Source organism: Cetorhinus maximus, unplaced genomic scaffold (genome assembly GCF_964194155.1).
Source record: "Cetorhinus maximus unplaced genomic scaffold, sCetMax3.hap1.1 HAP1_SCAFFOLD_1708, whole genome shotgun sequence".
Classification (NCBI taxonomy): Eukaryota; Metazoa; Chordata; class Chondrichthyes; order Lamniformes; family Cetorhinidae; genus Cetorhinus; species Cetorhinus maximus.
Window position 1 is genome coordinate 54,039 of NW_027597648.1, and position 17,444 is coordinate 71,482.

Sequence of the window (17,444 nt, forward strand, 5' to 3'; positions counted from 1 at the left end):
ATCATTCACCTTGACCACCTACATTGGTTTCTGGTCTCCCAATGACCCAGATTTAAAATTCTCAGTATGCGGCTTAAACCCCTTCATGGACACCCACCAAAGTCATTCTAATTTCTGTTCTGGTTTGTAGCATTCTCGCTTGAGCTGGCAGGTTGTGGTACTGAGGGAGTGCTGGACTGCTAGCAATGCCTTCTTTCCGATGAAATGTTAAATCATCGGCCCTCTCAGGGGGCACAAAACATTCATGGACACTACTCAGAGCAAGATGGGAGCTCCCCCAGTGTCCTGGGCCAATATTTAACTCACAAACAACAGTTCCTTGGAGGAGAGGAGATTGAAGGGGGACATGATTGAGGTGTATAAAATTATGAGGGGCATAGATAGGGTAGACAGGAAGGAACTTTCCCCTTTGGTGGAGGGATCAATAACCAGGGGGGCATAGATTTAAGGTAAGGGGCAGGAGGTTTAGTGGGGATGCAAGGAAGAATTTTTTCACCCAGAGGGTGGTGGGAATCTGGAACTCACTGCCTGAAAGGGTGGGTAGAGGCAGAAACCCTCATAACATTTAAGAAGTATTTGGAAGTGCACTTGTAATGCCATGGCATACAAGGCTATGGGCCTAGTGCTGGAAAATGGGATTAGAATAGTTAGGTACTTGTTTAACCAGTGCAGACTTGATGGGCCGAAAGGCCCTTTTCTGTGCTGTAGACCTCTATGACTCCATCACATAGAAATGGTCATTCTCATTGTTATTTGTGGAGCTAGCTTTGTGCAATTTGGTTGCAACATTTCCTACATCACACTAAGTACAGTCCAAAATAAAAGTACTGCACTGCATTAGCTATGGAGGGCTCTGGGCTATCCTGAGGTTGTGAAAGGTGCTCTATGAATGCAGGTTCTTGCGTCGTTTCCCCATCCTCGCTCCTCTGACTTGGTTTGCAATTCATTTTCCACTTCCTGCTGAATGCGACATTAGAGGGTTTGTATAAATGAAAGTTATTATTGGCAACATAAAATGATTGAATCGTATGATTCAACTTGCTTGATTTGTAAAAAGGCACCCGAATTGAAGAGCTCTGTTAAGTATGATAAAGGCTCAAAACTAAAACAGAGGAAGCTGGGAATAAGAAGGGAGTTACCAGAAAGTGTCGTAGAGAAAGAAGGTATCAATAGAAAATTTCTCAGCTTGGACTTAAAAAGGAGACTAGACTGTGTCCCCTAGTTTGAGTCTCTCCCACGAGGGGAAACAGCTTCCCAGTGTCCACCCTGTCAAGGCCCCTCAGGATCTTGTTTCCTTCAATAAGATCAGGATCATTGGCTATCTTCCAGGCTGAGTTAGAAAGATTTTTGATAGGCAAAGGAGTCAAGGGTTATGGGAGGCAGACAGGAAAGTGGAGTTGCAACCACAACCAGATCAGCCATGACCTAATGGAAGGGCAGAGCAGACTCAAAGGGCTGATGGCCTACTCCTGCTCCTAAGTTCCATGGTCCTATGAGGCAGTGAATACAGAATTAGGAGACAAGAGACTGAGGGGTGGGGGACAGGTCAAGACAAGAGTCTTCTGGTCTTTGCTGGTTCCTCATAAGCAATTAAAAGGCAAATTACAGGAGACCAAAGATACTCAATTTAAACCGATGCACAATTGAATCTGTTGGCACGATAACTGAATTGCCGGTAGATCGGGGGTACTTGGGTTATTTTCACTCTAGTGAATCAGGGAATTCAGAGATTGCAAAGTTACAAATAAATCCTTTCATCTAACATTCAAAATTTAGTGTCTGACACTCAAAATTTAATGAAGTCCTTTGGTGAAACGCACATGGCCACTGGTTAGGTCACTTGGCAGAGAAGCTGGTTTGATGTTTAAACTACTCAGCCCTTCATTCTGCTTTGTTCCATGATTTTCTGTCAACAACATCAGACAGGAAAGAAAAAATTATTATTCAAATTGTTTTTCAAGTTATTCAAATTGCACAGCAAGTGCAGGGCAGGAGTGTCCAGTCAGCTCTCCCATTCTTCGGACTGAGTGCCATCATCAGCTTCTTCATCAGAGTCCGGGGATACTTTCTTCATCCGCTTCATTGCTGCTTTGATGCTACGCTCCAAGTCATTGACTGGATCAGTATTCAGAGGCAGGTTAACTCCCACTGTGACTTTCCGCAATTGGACGCCTTTTCGAATTGATGCTAACATGCTTTCACGCAGGTCGCCCGACTTGTCCAGGGATTGCTGCTTTGTCCGATCCACTTTCTTAAGCAAGATTTCACCGCGCTTCAAGGAAGCGAGCACATCATCCATCGTTCCTGCATGGACACATTCAGGGGGAGGGGCATGGAGAGGGAGGACATAGACTCAGTTATAATACAACTGCATTGACTAGCTGCTCACATATACTCAGAGCAGTGCGGCACTTTGCTTAAGAGTTAGTGTCACCTGAGCCCCAAAACAAGACAACAGCCAAAGCAAGGATGTTAAACCATTCACCACTGCTCCACCAAACAAACAAACAGCCACAAGAGTTTTTAGATGTATATTATTCGACGCTGCGATTTCTTTACCTATATTTTCCTTCAGGGACTTCTTTGCTGAATTCTCTGTGGAGAAGACGAGAGGTTGGACCTCATTCTCATCTACCGAAGTGCTCTTGTGGCCCAGGAAAGTACTGGGTGAAGGTGGTAGCAGCGGTGGGGGAAGAGGCAGTGGGGGAGGGGGCGGTGGGGGAGGGGGCGGCGGGGGGATCGTAGGGGGCACCAGAGAAATCCCGTGTGTCTCTGCTTGTCCTGGTGGCACAGCACCTGCCGGAAGGAAGATTTGCACCGGGATATCAACAGGGGCCGGAAGGCTGTTCTTCGCTGCTTTTGAGGTTCTGGTTCGCGGTTGCTTCTTTCTGGCAGAATGATCCATGAGGGACGTTGGCTGTTCAGATACGGAGGGAGCTGGAGTTAGAGATGCGAACTGTTTCTGCAGCCCAAGAGCTTGGCAGCAAGGTTGAAATACAAAATGTGCTGAAGATTTCTGGAATAGAATTTTTTTTAAATCACAAATTCTGCAACTAAATAATGAATCCAAATGTTTCATTTACACTTTAATATAAAAAGCAGAAAGAGTCTGCAATAATGGAGGCTTGTTGCAATGACTTGTGGGTGCCAGGACTTGGATTCCCATCCACAGTGGGTGTGAGGGGACGAGTGTCAGGGGAACAACTCCAGCTGGATAATTACAGCAGAGAATCATCATTACCCCAAACCCTGCAGGGGGCACACAATACACAATAAATAAACAGGCGTCATACTTTAAGAAAGATCTTAAAAGGAGAAAAGACTGATAGAGGTATAGAAGCTTGGCGGGCGGTGGAGGTGAATTCCAATGCTTAGGGCCTAGGCAGCTGAAGGCACGGTTGCCAATGGTGGAGTGATTAAAATCAGGGATGCTCAAGAGGTCAGAATTAGAGGAGCGGAGATATCTGAGGGTTGTGGGGTTGGAGGAGGTTTCAGGGAAGAGAGGGGCAAGACCACGAGGGAATTGAAATCAAGGATGAGGATTTTTAAAAACAAGATGTTGCTTAGCGGAAGCCAATCTAGGTCAGCGAGCACCGGGAAACGGGAATTGCTGCAAGTTTAGACTGAGGCAGCAGAGATTTGAATTACCCCAAGCTTACTGAGGTTAGAATGGAGGAGAGCAGCCAGGAGTGCATTGGAATGGCAAGACTAGGGATGACAAAGGCATGAATGAGGGCTTTAGCAACTCAAGCAGGGACAGAGTTAGGCAATATTATGGAGGTGGAAATAAGCGGTCTTAGCGATGGCACTGAAGTAGTTTGATGCTCATCTCAGTTAAATATAACACCAAGGTTACGAACAATCTACTTCACCTCAGACTGTTGCCAGAGGGATGGAGTCAGTGGCTAGGCAATGGAATGTGTGTTGGGGACTGAGAACAATGGCTTTACATGTGAACATATGAAATAGGAGCAGAAGTAGGCTTTTCGGCCCCTTGACCCTGCTCCGCCTTTCAATAAGATCATGGCTGATCTGTTTGTGTTTCGATTTCCACATTCCCATCTACTTTCGATAGGCATAGGAATCAAAGGTTATCAAGAATCTATCTACTTCTGCCTTCAAAATATTCAATGACCCCGCCTCCACCACCTTCTGAGGCAGAGAGTTCCAAAGTCGGCAGCCCTTTGAGAAAAAATTCTCCTCATCTCTGTCCTAAAAGGGTGACCCCTAATTTTAAAACAGTGCCTCCTAGTTCAGGACTCACCCACAAGAGGTGGGAAAAGAAACATCCTTTCTACATCCACCTTGTCAATACTGTTCAGGATCTTATATATTGCAATTAAGTCACCCCTCACTCTTCTAAACTCCATTGGAAACAAGCCCAGTCTGTGTAACCTTTCCTCATAAGACAACCTGCTCATTCCAGGTATTAATCTAGTAAACATCTCTGAACCCTGTCCAACGCATTTGTATCCTTCCTTAAACAAGGAGGCCAAAACTGCACACAGCATTCGAGATGTGGTCTTACCAGTGCCTTGTATATCTGAAGCATAATATCCTCACTTTAATGTTCAATTCCTCTCATGATAAAGGATAGTATTCCATTAGCCTTCTTAATTACTTGCTGTACCGACATACTAACTTTGTGACGTATGGACTAGAACACCTAGGTCCCTCTGCAGCTATTCTCCAGTTAAGTAATACTCTGCTTTTTTATTCTTCCTGCCAAAGTGAACAACTTCACATTTTCTCACATTATATTCCATCTACCACATTTTTGCCCACTCACTCAACCTATCTACATCTGTCTGCAACCTCCTTAAGTCCTATTCACAACAGTCCTATCTAATTTTGTGTCATTTGGAAATTTAGCTATCATCCCTTTACTCCCCTCACCTAAGTCAATGATATAAATTGTAAAAGTTGAGGCCCCAGCAGAGACCCCTGCGGGACTCCACTCATCACATCACATCAATCAGGAAAAAAAACATTTATGCATACTGTTTTCTGCCAGCCAATCTTCTATCCTCTACATAATGGGCATTTATTTTCCGCAATAATCTTTGATGTGGCACCTTATCAAATGCCTTCTGGAAATCCAAGTACACCACATCTACAGGCTCCCCTGTGTCCACACTGCATGTTTCTCCTTCAAAGAACTCCAATAAATTCATTAAACATGATTTCCCTTTCACAAAACCATGCTGCCTCTTCCTGATTACCTCAGGTTTCTCTAAATGCCCAGCTATAATCTCCTTAATGATCGGCTCTAACACCTTCCACACGACAGACGTCAAGTTAACTAGCCTATAATTTCCTGTTTTCTGCCCCCCTCCCTTCTTGAATAGAGGGACTATATTTGCTGCTTTACAGTTTGATGGAACCTTTCCAGAATTTAGGGAATTTTGGAAAATTAACACCAATACATCTACTACCTCATCAGCCACCTCTTTTAAGATCCTAGGATGAAGTCCATCAGGACCCGGAGACTTGTCAGCCCGCAGCTCCATCACTGTGCTCAGTACCGTTTCCTTAGTGATTGTAATTTCACCAAATTCCCCTCTCCCTTCCACCTCCTGATTTATAGCTGTTGCTGCAATGTTTTTTGTATCCTTTATAGTGAAGGTAGAAGCAAAATATTTGTTCATTTCATCTGCCATTTCCTTATTATCTACTAACTCCCCACTGTCACTCTCTAGAGGACCAACATTCACTTTACTTACTCGTTTCCTTTTTAAATACCTGTAGAAACTCTTGCTATCAGATTTTACATTTCTAGCTAGCTTCCTCTCATTCTCCAATTTCTTACCCCTGACTAACCCATTAGTCATTTTCTGTCGTTCTTTATATTCTGACCAATTATCTGGCCTGTCCCTCATCTTCGCACCGTTAAATGCTTTTTCCTTAAGTTTGATGTTTTCCTTAACTTTAGTTAACCACGGACGGTGGGTCCTTCCTTTAGAATTTTTCTTTATAGTGGGAATATAATTATTTTGAAATATCCCCTTAAATGTCTGCCACTGCTTCTCTATTGATCTATCCCCTAGCCTAGTATCCCAGTTCACTTCAGCTAGCTCAGCTTTCATGCCCACATAGTTGCCCTCATTTAAGTTTAAGATACTAGTCTTAGACCCACTCTTTTCCCTTTCAAATAGGATGTAAAATCCAATCATATTGTGGTCACTGCCACCTTGGGATACCTTCACTCTGAGATGTCGTTGATTAATCCTGTCACATTACACAATACCAGGTCTAATATAACCTGCTCTCTGGCTGTTTCCAGAACTTGCTGCTCTAAGAAACTCTCTCAAAAGCATTCTATGAACTCATCGAGCCTACTACTGCCAATCTGATTTTTCCAGTTTATATGTAGATTAAAATCACCCATGATTATTGCTGTCCCTTTATCACAAGCACACAATATTTCTTCTTGTATATTTTGTCCTACATTGTGGTTACTGTTGGGGACCTGTAGACCACTCCCAGTAGTGACTTCTGTCCCCTACTATTCCTCATCTCCATCCAAACCAATTCTACATCCTGATCCCCTGGACCAAGGTCATCTCCAACTATAGCCATCCTTGATCAACAGTGCTACCCCTCCACCTTTACCTAGTTTCCTATTCTTCTTGACTATCATATACCTCTCAATATTCAGGACCCAATCCTTGTCATCTTGCAGCCACGTCTCTGCAATGGCTATCAGATCATATTTAATTACTTCAATGTGTGCTGTCATTTCATTTACTTTGTTACGAATACTACGTGCATTCAGATACAGAACCTTTAGTTTTGTCTTTTTGTTATCTTTGTAATATCTAGTCTTGTCTATGGTGCATTCTTCTCTCTGTCCCTTCCTATTCTATGGCCCTCATTTCCTATGTTACTATATCTCCTGCCTCGAATCTACCCCTTGATTTGCCACATCTACCCAAGCTTGATCCCTCACCCCCCCTTGTTTAGTTTAAAGCCCTCTCTACTTCCCTAGTTGTGTTTCGCAAGAACCCTCGTCCCAGCATGGTCCAGGTGTAGGCCGCCCCAACAGTACGCCCTTCACTTTCCCCAGTACAGGTGCCAGTGTCCCACAAACTGGAATCCACTTTTCCCACAACAGTCTTTGAGCCTTGCTTTCATCTCTCTAATCTTATTTACCTATGGCAATTTGCATGAGGCTCAGGTAATAATCCAGAGACTAATACCTGAATGGCTTTAAATTGAGAGAGGGGAATGTACAATGAGACCTGGGTGTCCTCGTACACCAGTCGCTGAAGGTAAGCATGCAGGTGCAGCAGGCGGTAAAGAAGGCAAATGGTATGTTGGCCTTCATAGCCTGAGGATTCGAGTACAGGAGCAGGGATGTCTTGCTGCAATTATACAGGGCCTTGGTGACCACACCTGGAATATTGTGTGCAGTTTTGGTCTCCTTATCTGAGGAAGGATGTACTTGCTATAGAGGGAGTGCAGCGAAGGTTTACCAGGCTGATTCCTGGGATGGCGGGACTGACATATGAGGAGAGATTGAGTCGGTTAGAATTATATTTGCTGGAGTTCAGAAGAACGAGGGGGGATCTCATAGAAACCTATAAAATTCTAACAGGACTAGACAGAGTAGATGCAGGAAGGATGTTCCCGATGGTGGGGGAGTCCAGAACCAGGTGTCACAGTCTGAGGATACGGGGTAGACCAGTTAGGACTGAGATGAGGAGAAATTTCTTCACCCAGAGAGTGGTGAGCCTGTGGAATTTGCTACCACAGAAAGTAGTTGAGGCCAAAACATTGTATGTTTTCAAGAAGGAGTTAGATATAGCTCTTGGGGCGAAAAGGGTCAAAGGGTATGGGGAGAAAGCGGGAGCAGGCTATTGAGTTGGATGATCAGCCATGATCATAATGAATGGCGGAGCAGGCTCCTAGTTTCTATGTCCCTATTACCTTTGAGGTTCTGCTTCTTAATCTGGTGCCAAGCTTCTCACGCCGACTATACAGAGTCTCCTTTCTTCTCCTGCCTACGCTTTGGTCTTCCAATACTTGGTTGGAGAAAATTTCTGTTCACCCAGCACTGGATGCCAGACAAGCAGTCTGACAATTTTGAGAGAGTGGGGGCATGACAGAAATGGTAGTGAGGTAGTGGGTAGCGCTGGTGAAGCCAGTGGGCACACAGAAACTAATGCTGTGCTTTCGGATGAGCTCACTGAGGGGCAGCACGGGAATGAGAAGTAGGTGACCAAAGATCCTTGGGAAACAAAGGTAGGGGAGGGAGGGGAAGGTAGGGGAGGGGAGCAACGAACCTGCGCTCCGAATTTCCTCTACCCAAAACCACAGCTGAGGACAAGAACCTAACATTAGGGGAACAGATCCTGGAACGCGCAAGTCTTGCTGGCATGGAGCGGACACATAGCCCCCAGCACAGTATTCCAAAACATCTCCCAGATTGGAAAACTAGGTTTAAAAATGAGAAATCAGGACAGCAGGGATCAATCTCTACCTCCTTAAATGTACGGAGTCTGTGTAAAGTCTTCTGCCGCTCCTGGGTGACCCATTCCCTTCGCCTTTTGTCTTCTTCCTTTTTCTGGTCGCGTTTCTGTGTAAACACAGCTTCATAGAGTGAGTCTGAATGAAAGATCTCCCCGCTCCATTCCTTACATGCTAATGCTTTGTGATCACTCACCATCTGGATATTGTGGTGTTGCCGGACACGTTCCTGGTTTCCTCGTTCCTGCTGCTGCTTTGCTTTTTGAGATTCCTCACACTGATCCTATTAACAAGGAAGTGCGGTTAGATTCTGTGCGTGAAGATGGAATCCAACAATTTAACTTTCTAGACAATATCTCTTATGAAGCCTTCCTAATTTTTCTAATTCTCAACCGTAGAAGTTGAATCGAGGTTAATAAATTTGCAGAAACTACATGGAGAGGATTATATGAAAATGACGCTGAGAGTTCCACATGGGCAGATACGCAAAGTGGTTTTTTTTTTGCAGTTCTCTATGATCTGCTCCACTGTCTTAGTTAATTCTGACCTGGAGCTAACCTGAAACTAACTGCTGAACACAACCATCCCCACAGCTATACTGCTTGTATGGGTGGTAGAACATTGTTTCCTGGAGGATACCTTCCCAATCTAAAAACAGAGATCTCATCAGGTAGACATAACATTCCATCTAGATCCTCCCTACACAGCATTAGAGAATATCAAAGTAATGCAAATACAGGAGGGGAGCCTCTGCAAAGTAGCTAGAACAACAGCTATGACCAATCTATCAAAGGAGTTCACACTGCTGAATGAAGACAGAAATCTTTGGTAAATAAGTGATGATTACTCAATTTGTAGCCTTAAACATGTTAATTGGAGCTGGATTGTTTCCTTGCAATATCTCAAATATGAAACCTCAAATGTGGCACTTTCCCTGTAAGACACTAGCAGATTAGGATTATTGAAACATCCAAGATTTTGAGAGGGTTTGACAGGGCAGATGCTGAGGGGCTGTTTCCTCTTGTGTGAGAATCTAGAACCAGGGGGTACAGTTTCAAAATAAAAGGGTCTCCTATTTAAGACAGAGATGAGGAGGAATTTCTTCTACAAGGGGATCATTAACCTTTGGAATTCTCTTCCCTAGAGAGCAGTGGAGGTTGGGTCATTGAATATATTCAAGGCTGAAGTGGATATTTTTTGATTGACAAGGGAGTCAAGAGTAATGGGGAACAGGCAGGAAAGTGGAATTAAAGCTACAATCAGATCAGCCATGATTTTATTGAATGACAGAGCTGGCTCGATGGGCTGAATGGCCTACGCCTGCTCCTAATTCTTATGTTCTAAAATGTAATCAACAATCGATTTGGGGATGGATTAATCACTGGTTCTTAGGCCATAGAAGACTAGCAACTATTGAGGCTGCTCTGTGCAAAAAAGTCAACAATTTAGAGGCCAAAGGCACTCACATAGTTTAAGTGATGTTCTATATCTGACTTTGTACCAGTCAAATCCGGTGATGAGGGCAACGTTTTTACCCCAATGAAGTGGGGATGAAAGCTCCAGTGTGTCCTTGGCTGGAACTGGTCAGAGTGCAACCACAACGAGCTGATCCACCAAAAATAAGGCAGTTTCCTCACACCAGAGACAACCACAATTAACTAGGTCAAACAGTGGGTGAAGTCACATTCCAGTTGCACACTGACAAGGTAGACTGGCTGAACAAAAGTCACGTGACAGAAAATCTTTGCTGTTAAGCTTTGTGAAATTACAATTTTGGGTGCTGCATAGCTGTGAAAAGTAGAGGGGATCTAATTATTTAAACAAAACAACACACTACAGTTAAGGTGGATTTCACTAATTACCCGCTTATTTCTCAAATAGGATCGGCGTGCACCAATTCGACCTCGCTTAGTCTCCAGCTGGTGAGCCTTGCGCCACAACTTTTTAATCTCTACTGAACGAGTGTCATGTACCAGCCCCAGTTCATCAGTGGTCTGAAGCTGCTCAGGGTCTTCACAGGTGTCATAATAAATCACCTCCTCCTCTTTTTCTAGAATCAAGAATAGTGAAGTTTCTGTTAGGTGGATGAAAATTAGATGGGATTATCTTTCCATCTCAATCTGGGTACATTGTAAACCCACTGTTATATTTTTGTGCCTTTTTGCTCATTATTTCTGGGTTTGTGTTTCTCACTCGCAGTTCTGACCCCTGGCTGCCTATGTGCTCCAGTCTGTTTGATATTTAGATAGGTTGGTAGCATCCCCTGGATAACAACATGGAATCTTCCTTTAGATCGCTTCAGCTACTGATTCTACTCAGTGTCGCCACAACACACTCCCTACCTTTAGGGAATCCTGAAATGACAATACATTGAACCTGGCTTCAGGTTTTTCAATCACCGGACAAATTGATTGAAAAGTGAAATGAACAAATGGATAAATAACAGAAACAAATATTTTCAGTAGCTACAAAACTTCCCCAATTCCTCACGGTGGCAGAGAACACCCCAGAACTCTCTGCTAAACTGAACACTTCACACAGCCAGTCTTAGGCAGTGAACCTTTACCGCTGCTCCCAGACCTGTTGAGTAGTGTCAGCACTTTGTTTTTATTTTAGACAAATATGTATTTAGTTCAAAATATTTACTGTAAAAATAAAAAATAAATCTACGGTTATGAGCAGTATGCAATATGCTGGAAAATTTCCAGGTTATTGAATATGATTCCTCACCTTCCCATGGAAGGATGTGAACTGACCTCTGCTTTGCTAGTTCAGTATCAGTAGGAATGCATCGAGCGAAACTTTGAAAGGAGTTACGTTGCAGAGTTACAACACTGCTTACAGGCATCAACCAGCCAATGGGTTCACAGTCAATTTCCAAAAGATAAAATCAGAATTGTCAAAAGGTTGGTCAGAGCGATGAGGGAGGTTGGATAAGATCTAGTTAGTAAATTACATATAGACACCAGTGTAACATCAATCCCATTCTGCCTCTGTTAGATCAGTGAGCACTGAATGACTGACACCACTGTCTGCGGTCAGAAAGAGAATGAAGGCTGATGCTCTGAGATATCATTCTTTGGACAGAGGATCTGTCTACCCATTCTGTAGTTAACACTGACTATGAAAATCCACTGACATTATTCCCAATGTCTGGGCCAACCGTCCCGTTGCAAACGCCAAAAGCAGAGCAGAATAACAGGCTGCAGTGTGGGCAAATAACAGCCGCTCGTTTTCCTAGTGGTCAGTCTATTTCAGAACAATTCAGCAGATGAATGAGACATTGCTGAGAGATGTTGCAACATTATACAAAGCCAAACACTACTTCTGCCCTAAGGCAGCTGGCAAATTTTGGCACATCAATTCCTACCCCATCCCAGTATTAGTGGCAGCCATCTCAGGGGGAGACAGTGGTGTAGTGGTAATGTCATGGGACTAGTAATCCAGAGGCCCAGGCTAATGCCTGGGAGACATTGGTTCAAATTTAAATTCTAGTAATAAATTTGGAATTGAAAGCTAGTCCCATGAAACTATCATTGATTGTTATAAAAGCCCATCTGTTATAGAAGCCTTAACCTGGTCTGATCTACATACCCACAATGTGGTTGACTCTTAACAGCTTTCAATAAAGGGCAATCAGGGATGGGCAATAAATGCTGGCAGTGCCAGTGAAGCCCACATCCCATCAACGAGTAAAGAAAATTTGTTAATGGGAGAGTGGGTTAGTCAGAATAAACCAACACAAACAGGGATACCGAGCAGGTAGCTGCTCACCTCTGATCTGTCGACGAATGGTGTCCAACTGTGCGAAAAGGAGCAGCTCCTCATGCTTCAACATTTCCAGCTGAATATTGTACAGTTCCAGTTGTGTTTCATAATACTGTGTTTCTAGCTCATCCACCATCTCCAACGCTTCCTTGGTATCAAGATGTTCCATCTAAAATTAAAGGAAGAGTTTTATGGGAATTGTTTCACACCGACAGAGAAAAATAAATGAATGCAACAGCAGGTGTTACCTTGTGCTGAATCTCTGCCTTCCTGCGATTGAGGCAAAGTTCTTTTGTCCTTGTGTGTTGCAGGGTTTCTTTTGCAAACATGAACTTCAGTTTCTCCAGTCTGGGTGCTACACTGGCCCAGGCAGCTTTGCCAAAACGATTTCGATCTTCCTCCATCTGTTTCTGCATGGCTACAGGGTATGTGAGAAACATCAGCTAACAGCGTTTTATTGTGAACACATTCATAAATCTCCTACCGAGTACTTGGCCCTTGCTCGGTGTCAGATTTTAAGGGATGTTACTGCGATTGTACAAAGTATAGTCACTCCCCACACCAGACACATAAGCAAAGGTGTATAGTGAGGTCCGAGTGTTCCTCCTACTCTGTGTCTGGGACATCGGTTGCTGGACATACGTTAGCTCATTAATGCACCTACAATATGTGCTTGTCGCCTTTGTTGGGGTCAAGTAATTGTGCCAGTAGAGTTCATAAAACAACACAATAATGACAAGTCACATTTTTAAAATAACTGAGAACAATCACAGGCAGTTCATCAGGTTACCATCTATGCCCAATATTCTGTATAAAGCACATGATACACTTGTCCTCCAGTAACTGTACACAGCAAAAGACCCGATGTCCAGAAAATGGAACAACCCTCCCCGCAAAGTCCTTGTTGCATCATCCACCCAGTGCTCACCTGAACCAGGCTCCCTCCTCCCAGTGTACACCAGCCACGTTTACTGTTATAAAATCACTAAGGTCACATGGAAACAAATGTCTTCATCATCTAATATTGTAAATCAGAGGTTGCTTCTCTGTTTTGACTCTGATCAGATTTACCTGTCAGCGCTTTCACAGTCTCTTTAAAGTAATCCACTGTTATGTCCTGGATCGAGTAAATCGCTTCCTGCATCCGCCTGTTCCATTCCTCCACGTCTTTCTGCAAGCTTTGAATTCTCCTCGGCCCCAGCTCGTCAAACTCCAAAGATTTCTGCAATGTCGAAAGAGCCAGTCACCTTTTAGATAAAGTCACGGGATGGAGTCAGTGGGAATCTGAATTCAAATAACGATTGTTAGGTGTGGTGCTGGAGAGGAGGAGGAGGAGGAGGAGTGGTAGTGGGTGGGGACAATCTGAGAGCTACAGCCATTACTGTGATATAAACACAAAGTAAAGTTCACATGGACAATCAACACTAGAAAAGGGAGGTACCACAGCACAGACTAAACCAATCTCAATACACAGTGGCAGGGAGTGTGAGAATGTGCGCAGAATGTAGCTAGCTGTAACTGTCGAGACTCTAAGATAAGTACAATTGTATTGTTGAAGTGAGAGCGAGTGGAACTCAGTGGCACAGAGCGAAATCTCCTCAGGCACAGGTTTCTAGCATCAGATTATCAGCTGTGAATTTTTCTCAAAACAAAATCAGCACTCATCTTGATCAATTGGTTAAGAAAATAATTTTGTAATGGATTAAAATTTGGGATTCCCACACCCCCCCCAATGTTTCTATTTCTGAAGAGGAATTGCATCTCCCTGGGCAACGAGTCCCACGCTTCCCCCATCCCAGCAAATCCACCCACCACCACCCCCCCATGCCTCAGTCTCAGGATAAGGGGCTGTTCCTGAGGATTGAGATAAGGAAAAATTTCTTCACTCAAAGGATTGTGAATCTTTGGAATTCTCTACCCCAGAGGGTTGTGGATGCTCCATCATTGAATACAGTTAAGGCTGGGTAGACAGATTTTTGGTCTCAGGGAATTAAGGGATATGTGGAGAAGGCAAAAATAATGGAGTTGAAGCCCAAGATCAGCCATGATCGTATTGAAGGGCGGAGCAGGTTCAATGGGCCGTGTGGTCGACTCCTGCTCCTAATTTGTGTTTGATCGCTCCTACTGATTAAAGACATTCCTAATCTTAAAAATTATACAGTAAGGAAGAAGAAACTACAACTGAATGGATTGACTTACCAAGGCCTCTTGTTTACAGAGCGAGGCAAACTCTCTCATGTCCCGGAAAGGCTGGAGTAAGTACTGGTAGAACTGTGTGGCCCCAGTGACCAGTTCTTGGTAGGCCTCATCTTCTTCTTGGTAGATGGTTTTCAAGGTTACCAAATCTTTAGCAGCTCTGTGCTGGTGCAGGATCTGAAAGAGACAAGAAATGTACATTTGTTAACAGAGAGAATCACTAGTGGACCAGAGTCACTGCTCCTTAACACAACCCAAAGGGCAGTGGCATCACGGAGTACCTTAAATACTAAGGCTTCAAAAATTCTCTAAGAAAGACCCTATTTGGGGGGGAGATGGTGGTGGTGCAGCTGGGGAGTAAGTAGCACCTGGCCGGAGTGGGGGAGGGGGTGTAGATTTGTACAGTGTTTTGGAGGGTGTCAGCAGCAGATGATGTTAGGGAGATGGATGTAGGCAGTTTTGGTGAAAATAGAAGCTCAGGTCAGGGTCAATAGGGCAGCAATGGGAAGAGTCTGGTTTCTTGTACCAATTGGTTAACAGCCAGGTGTAGAGTAGATTCTCTAACAAGGGTCTAATGCTATGAGTAGATATTATTTTATATTAATAATATCACTAGTGTTATATCAGAGCAGTTGGTAAAGCCCAGTTATTTAAAAAAATCCTGGAGGGAAACTTTAAACAACTATCATAACCTATAATTTTGTGTGTTATGTTTGAGATGCAACTCTAAATTCAGGAATCAGACCACCAGTTCGAGGTTTTACATTGAACTAAATGGAACATTTTATTAATTTGCACAGGTTAAAATACATATACACATGGCTACAAATTACTACTATCATAACTTATAACAAATTTCCAAACTAATCTCCATTAAGGCAACAGCAACCCATAGACTAAACCAGACATGAGGCAAAGCATTTTCATCTCACAAATTCAAAATGAGGTTCTTTTCACTTTGGTTCCTGTGGAAACAGTTGGAGGCTCACAGCTGCTTTGATCTCACATTGCCTCTGCCCTGCGCACACAAAACTGAAGTTATACCTAGCATCTGTCTGTGACATCTTTTGATTATCTGCTCCTATCACTGCTTGCTTGTCCCTACTACCACCCCCCCCACTTCCCCCCAACTTCACCCCCCACCTTAAACCAGCTTATATTTCACCCCTCTCCTAACTTTACTCAGTTCTGCTGAAGGGTCATGAGAACTCGAAACATCAACTCTTTTCTTCTCCGCCGATGCTGCCAGACCTGCTGAGTTTTTCCAGGTAATTCTGCTTTTGTTTTATACCTAGCATCGCTCATTGAACGTAAATTCTCTTTGTATCACCAGCCTCATTGAACTCCCCCTTTTAACAATAAAACCCCTTTCATAGCACCAATTTTATTAGTAATATAAACATATTGCTTGGCATCTGCTAGCTAGTTTTCTGTGGTAGTTTTCACCCCACTTCTTAGAATGCATTTGCATTTTTTGAAAGCGCACTCTATCTCTCTTACATATCAAAACTAGTACACAAAGCAGCCAGACTAGCTGGCTTTAATCCAATTAAGACACACCCACAGACTAAACCTTTATTTTAAAAGAAAAATATTTTCCAATAATATATACATTAATAGCTTCACGATACTAGGGGCTGGGTCATTGAATATTTTAAAGGCAGAGTTAGATAGATTCTTGATTGACAAGGTTAAAGGGGGTGGACAGGAAAGTGGAGTTGAGGCACAATCAGATCAGCCATAATCTTATCAGATGGCGGAACAGGCTCAAGGGCCGAGTCCTCCTCCTAACTCGTATTTACAGATATATATATATGTGTATGTACTAGAGAAGGATTGGCAGGTGACACATGCTGACAATGTAAAACTCCACCCAGCACATAGCCTGAAAGTATTAAAAAGTTGTGATGTTTGTTGGCAGAAATTGCGAGTCTGGTTTGCTCTCAGTTATTGTATAGAGACTGGATAGAATAGGATTGTTTTCCTTAGAGCAGAGAAGATTAGGTGGGGGGGACCTGATAGAGGTCTATAAAATTATGAGGGGCATAGGTAGGGTAGATAGGAAGAAACTTTTCCCTTTAGTGGAGGTGTCAATAACCAGGTGACACAGATTTGAGGCAAGGGGCATGAGGTTTACAGGGGATTTGAGGAAAAAAATTTTCACCCAGAGGGAACTCACTGCCTGAGGGGATGTTAGAGGCAGGAACCCTCATGACATTTAAGAAGTATTTAGATGAACATTTGAAACGCCATAGCATACAGGGCTACGGGCCGAGTGCTGGAAAATGAGATTAGAATAGATAAGGGCTTGTTGACCGGCACAGACACGATGGGCCTGTTTCTGTGCTGTAAACTCTGAACTGAAAGTGAAAGTGAAGGTGGAGGTGAGGAAGGAGAAGAATCAACTCAGGATGTTTTGTTTACAGTTTTATCATCATCCTTTGCACTATCCTGGTAACCCCCTCACCTCCTCAGCCTCTCCCCCGCCCCCTCAGCCTCTCCCCCACCTCCCTCAGCCTCCCCCCGCCCCCTCACCTCCCTCAGCCTCTCCCCTACGCCCTCACCTCCTCAGCCTCTCCCCCGCCCCCTCACCTCTACCCCCTCACCCTCTCCCCCGCCCCCTCACCTCTACCCCCTCACCCTCTCCCCCGCCCCCTCACCTCCCTCACCCTCTCCCCCGCCCCCTCACCTCCCCACACCCTCTCCCCGCCCCCTCACCCTCCCACCCTCTCCCCCGCCCCCTCACCTCCCTCACCCTCTCCCCGCCCCCTCACCTCCCTCACCCTCTCCCCCGCCCCCTCACCTCCCTCACCCTCTCCCCCGCCCCCTCACCTCCCTCACCCTCTCCCCCGCCCCCTCACCTCCCTCACCCTCTCCCCCGCCCCCTCACCTCCCTCTCCCCCGCCCCCTCACCTCCCTCTCCCCGCCCCCTCACCTCCCTCCCCCTACCCCTCACCTCCCTCTCCCCCGCCCCCTCACCACTCTCACATCCCCCGCCCCTCACCTCCCTC

At 44.5% G+C, this 17,444-nt stretch overlaps 1 protein-coding gene across 1 annotated transcript; it reads right to left on the reverse strand.

Annotated features, from left to right (window-relative positions):
• Window positions 1-1,760: 1,760 nt before the first annotated feature.
• whamm (WASP homolog associated with actin, golgi membranes and microtubules) lies at window positions 1,761-16,985 on the reverse strand (the record flags this gene model as incomplete). Its single annotated transcript, XM_078536969.1, has 10 exons — window positions 1,761-2,304; window positions 2,560-3,016; window positions 8,483-8,578; window positions 8,666-8,752; window positions 10,332-10,519; window positions 12,244-12,406; window positions 12,486-12,655; window positions 13,309-13,459; window positions 14,437-14,610; window positions 16,969-16,985. Coding segments are annotated over 10 exons (1,805 nt in total), but the record flags the coding sequence as incomplete, so codon positions are not given.
• Window positions 16,986-17,444: the final 459 nt, after the last annotated feature.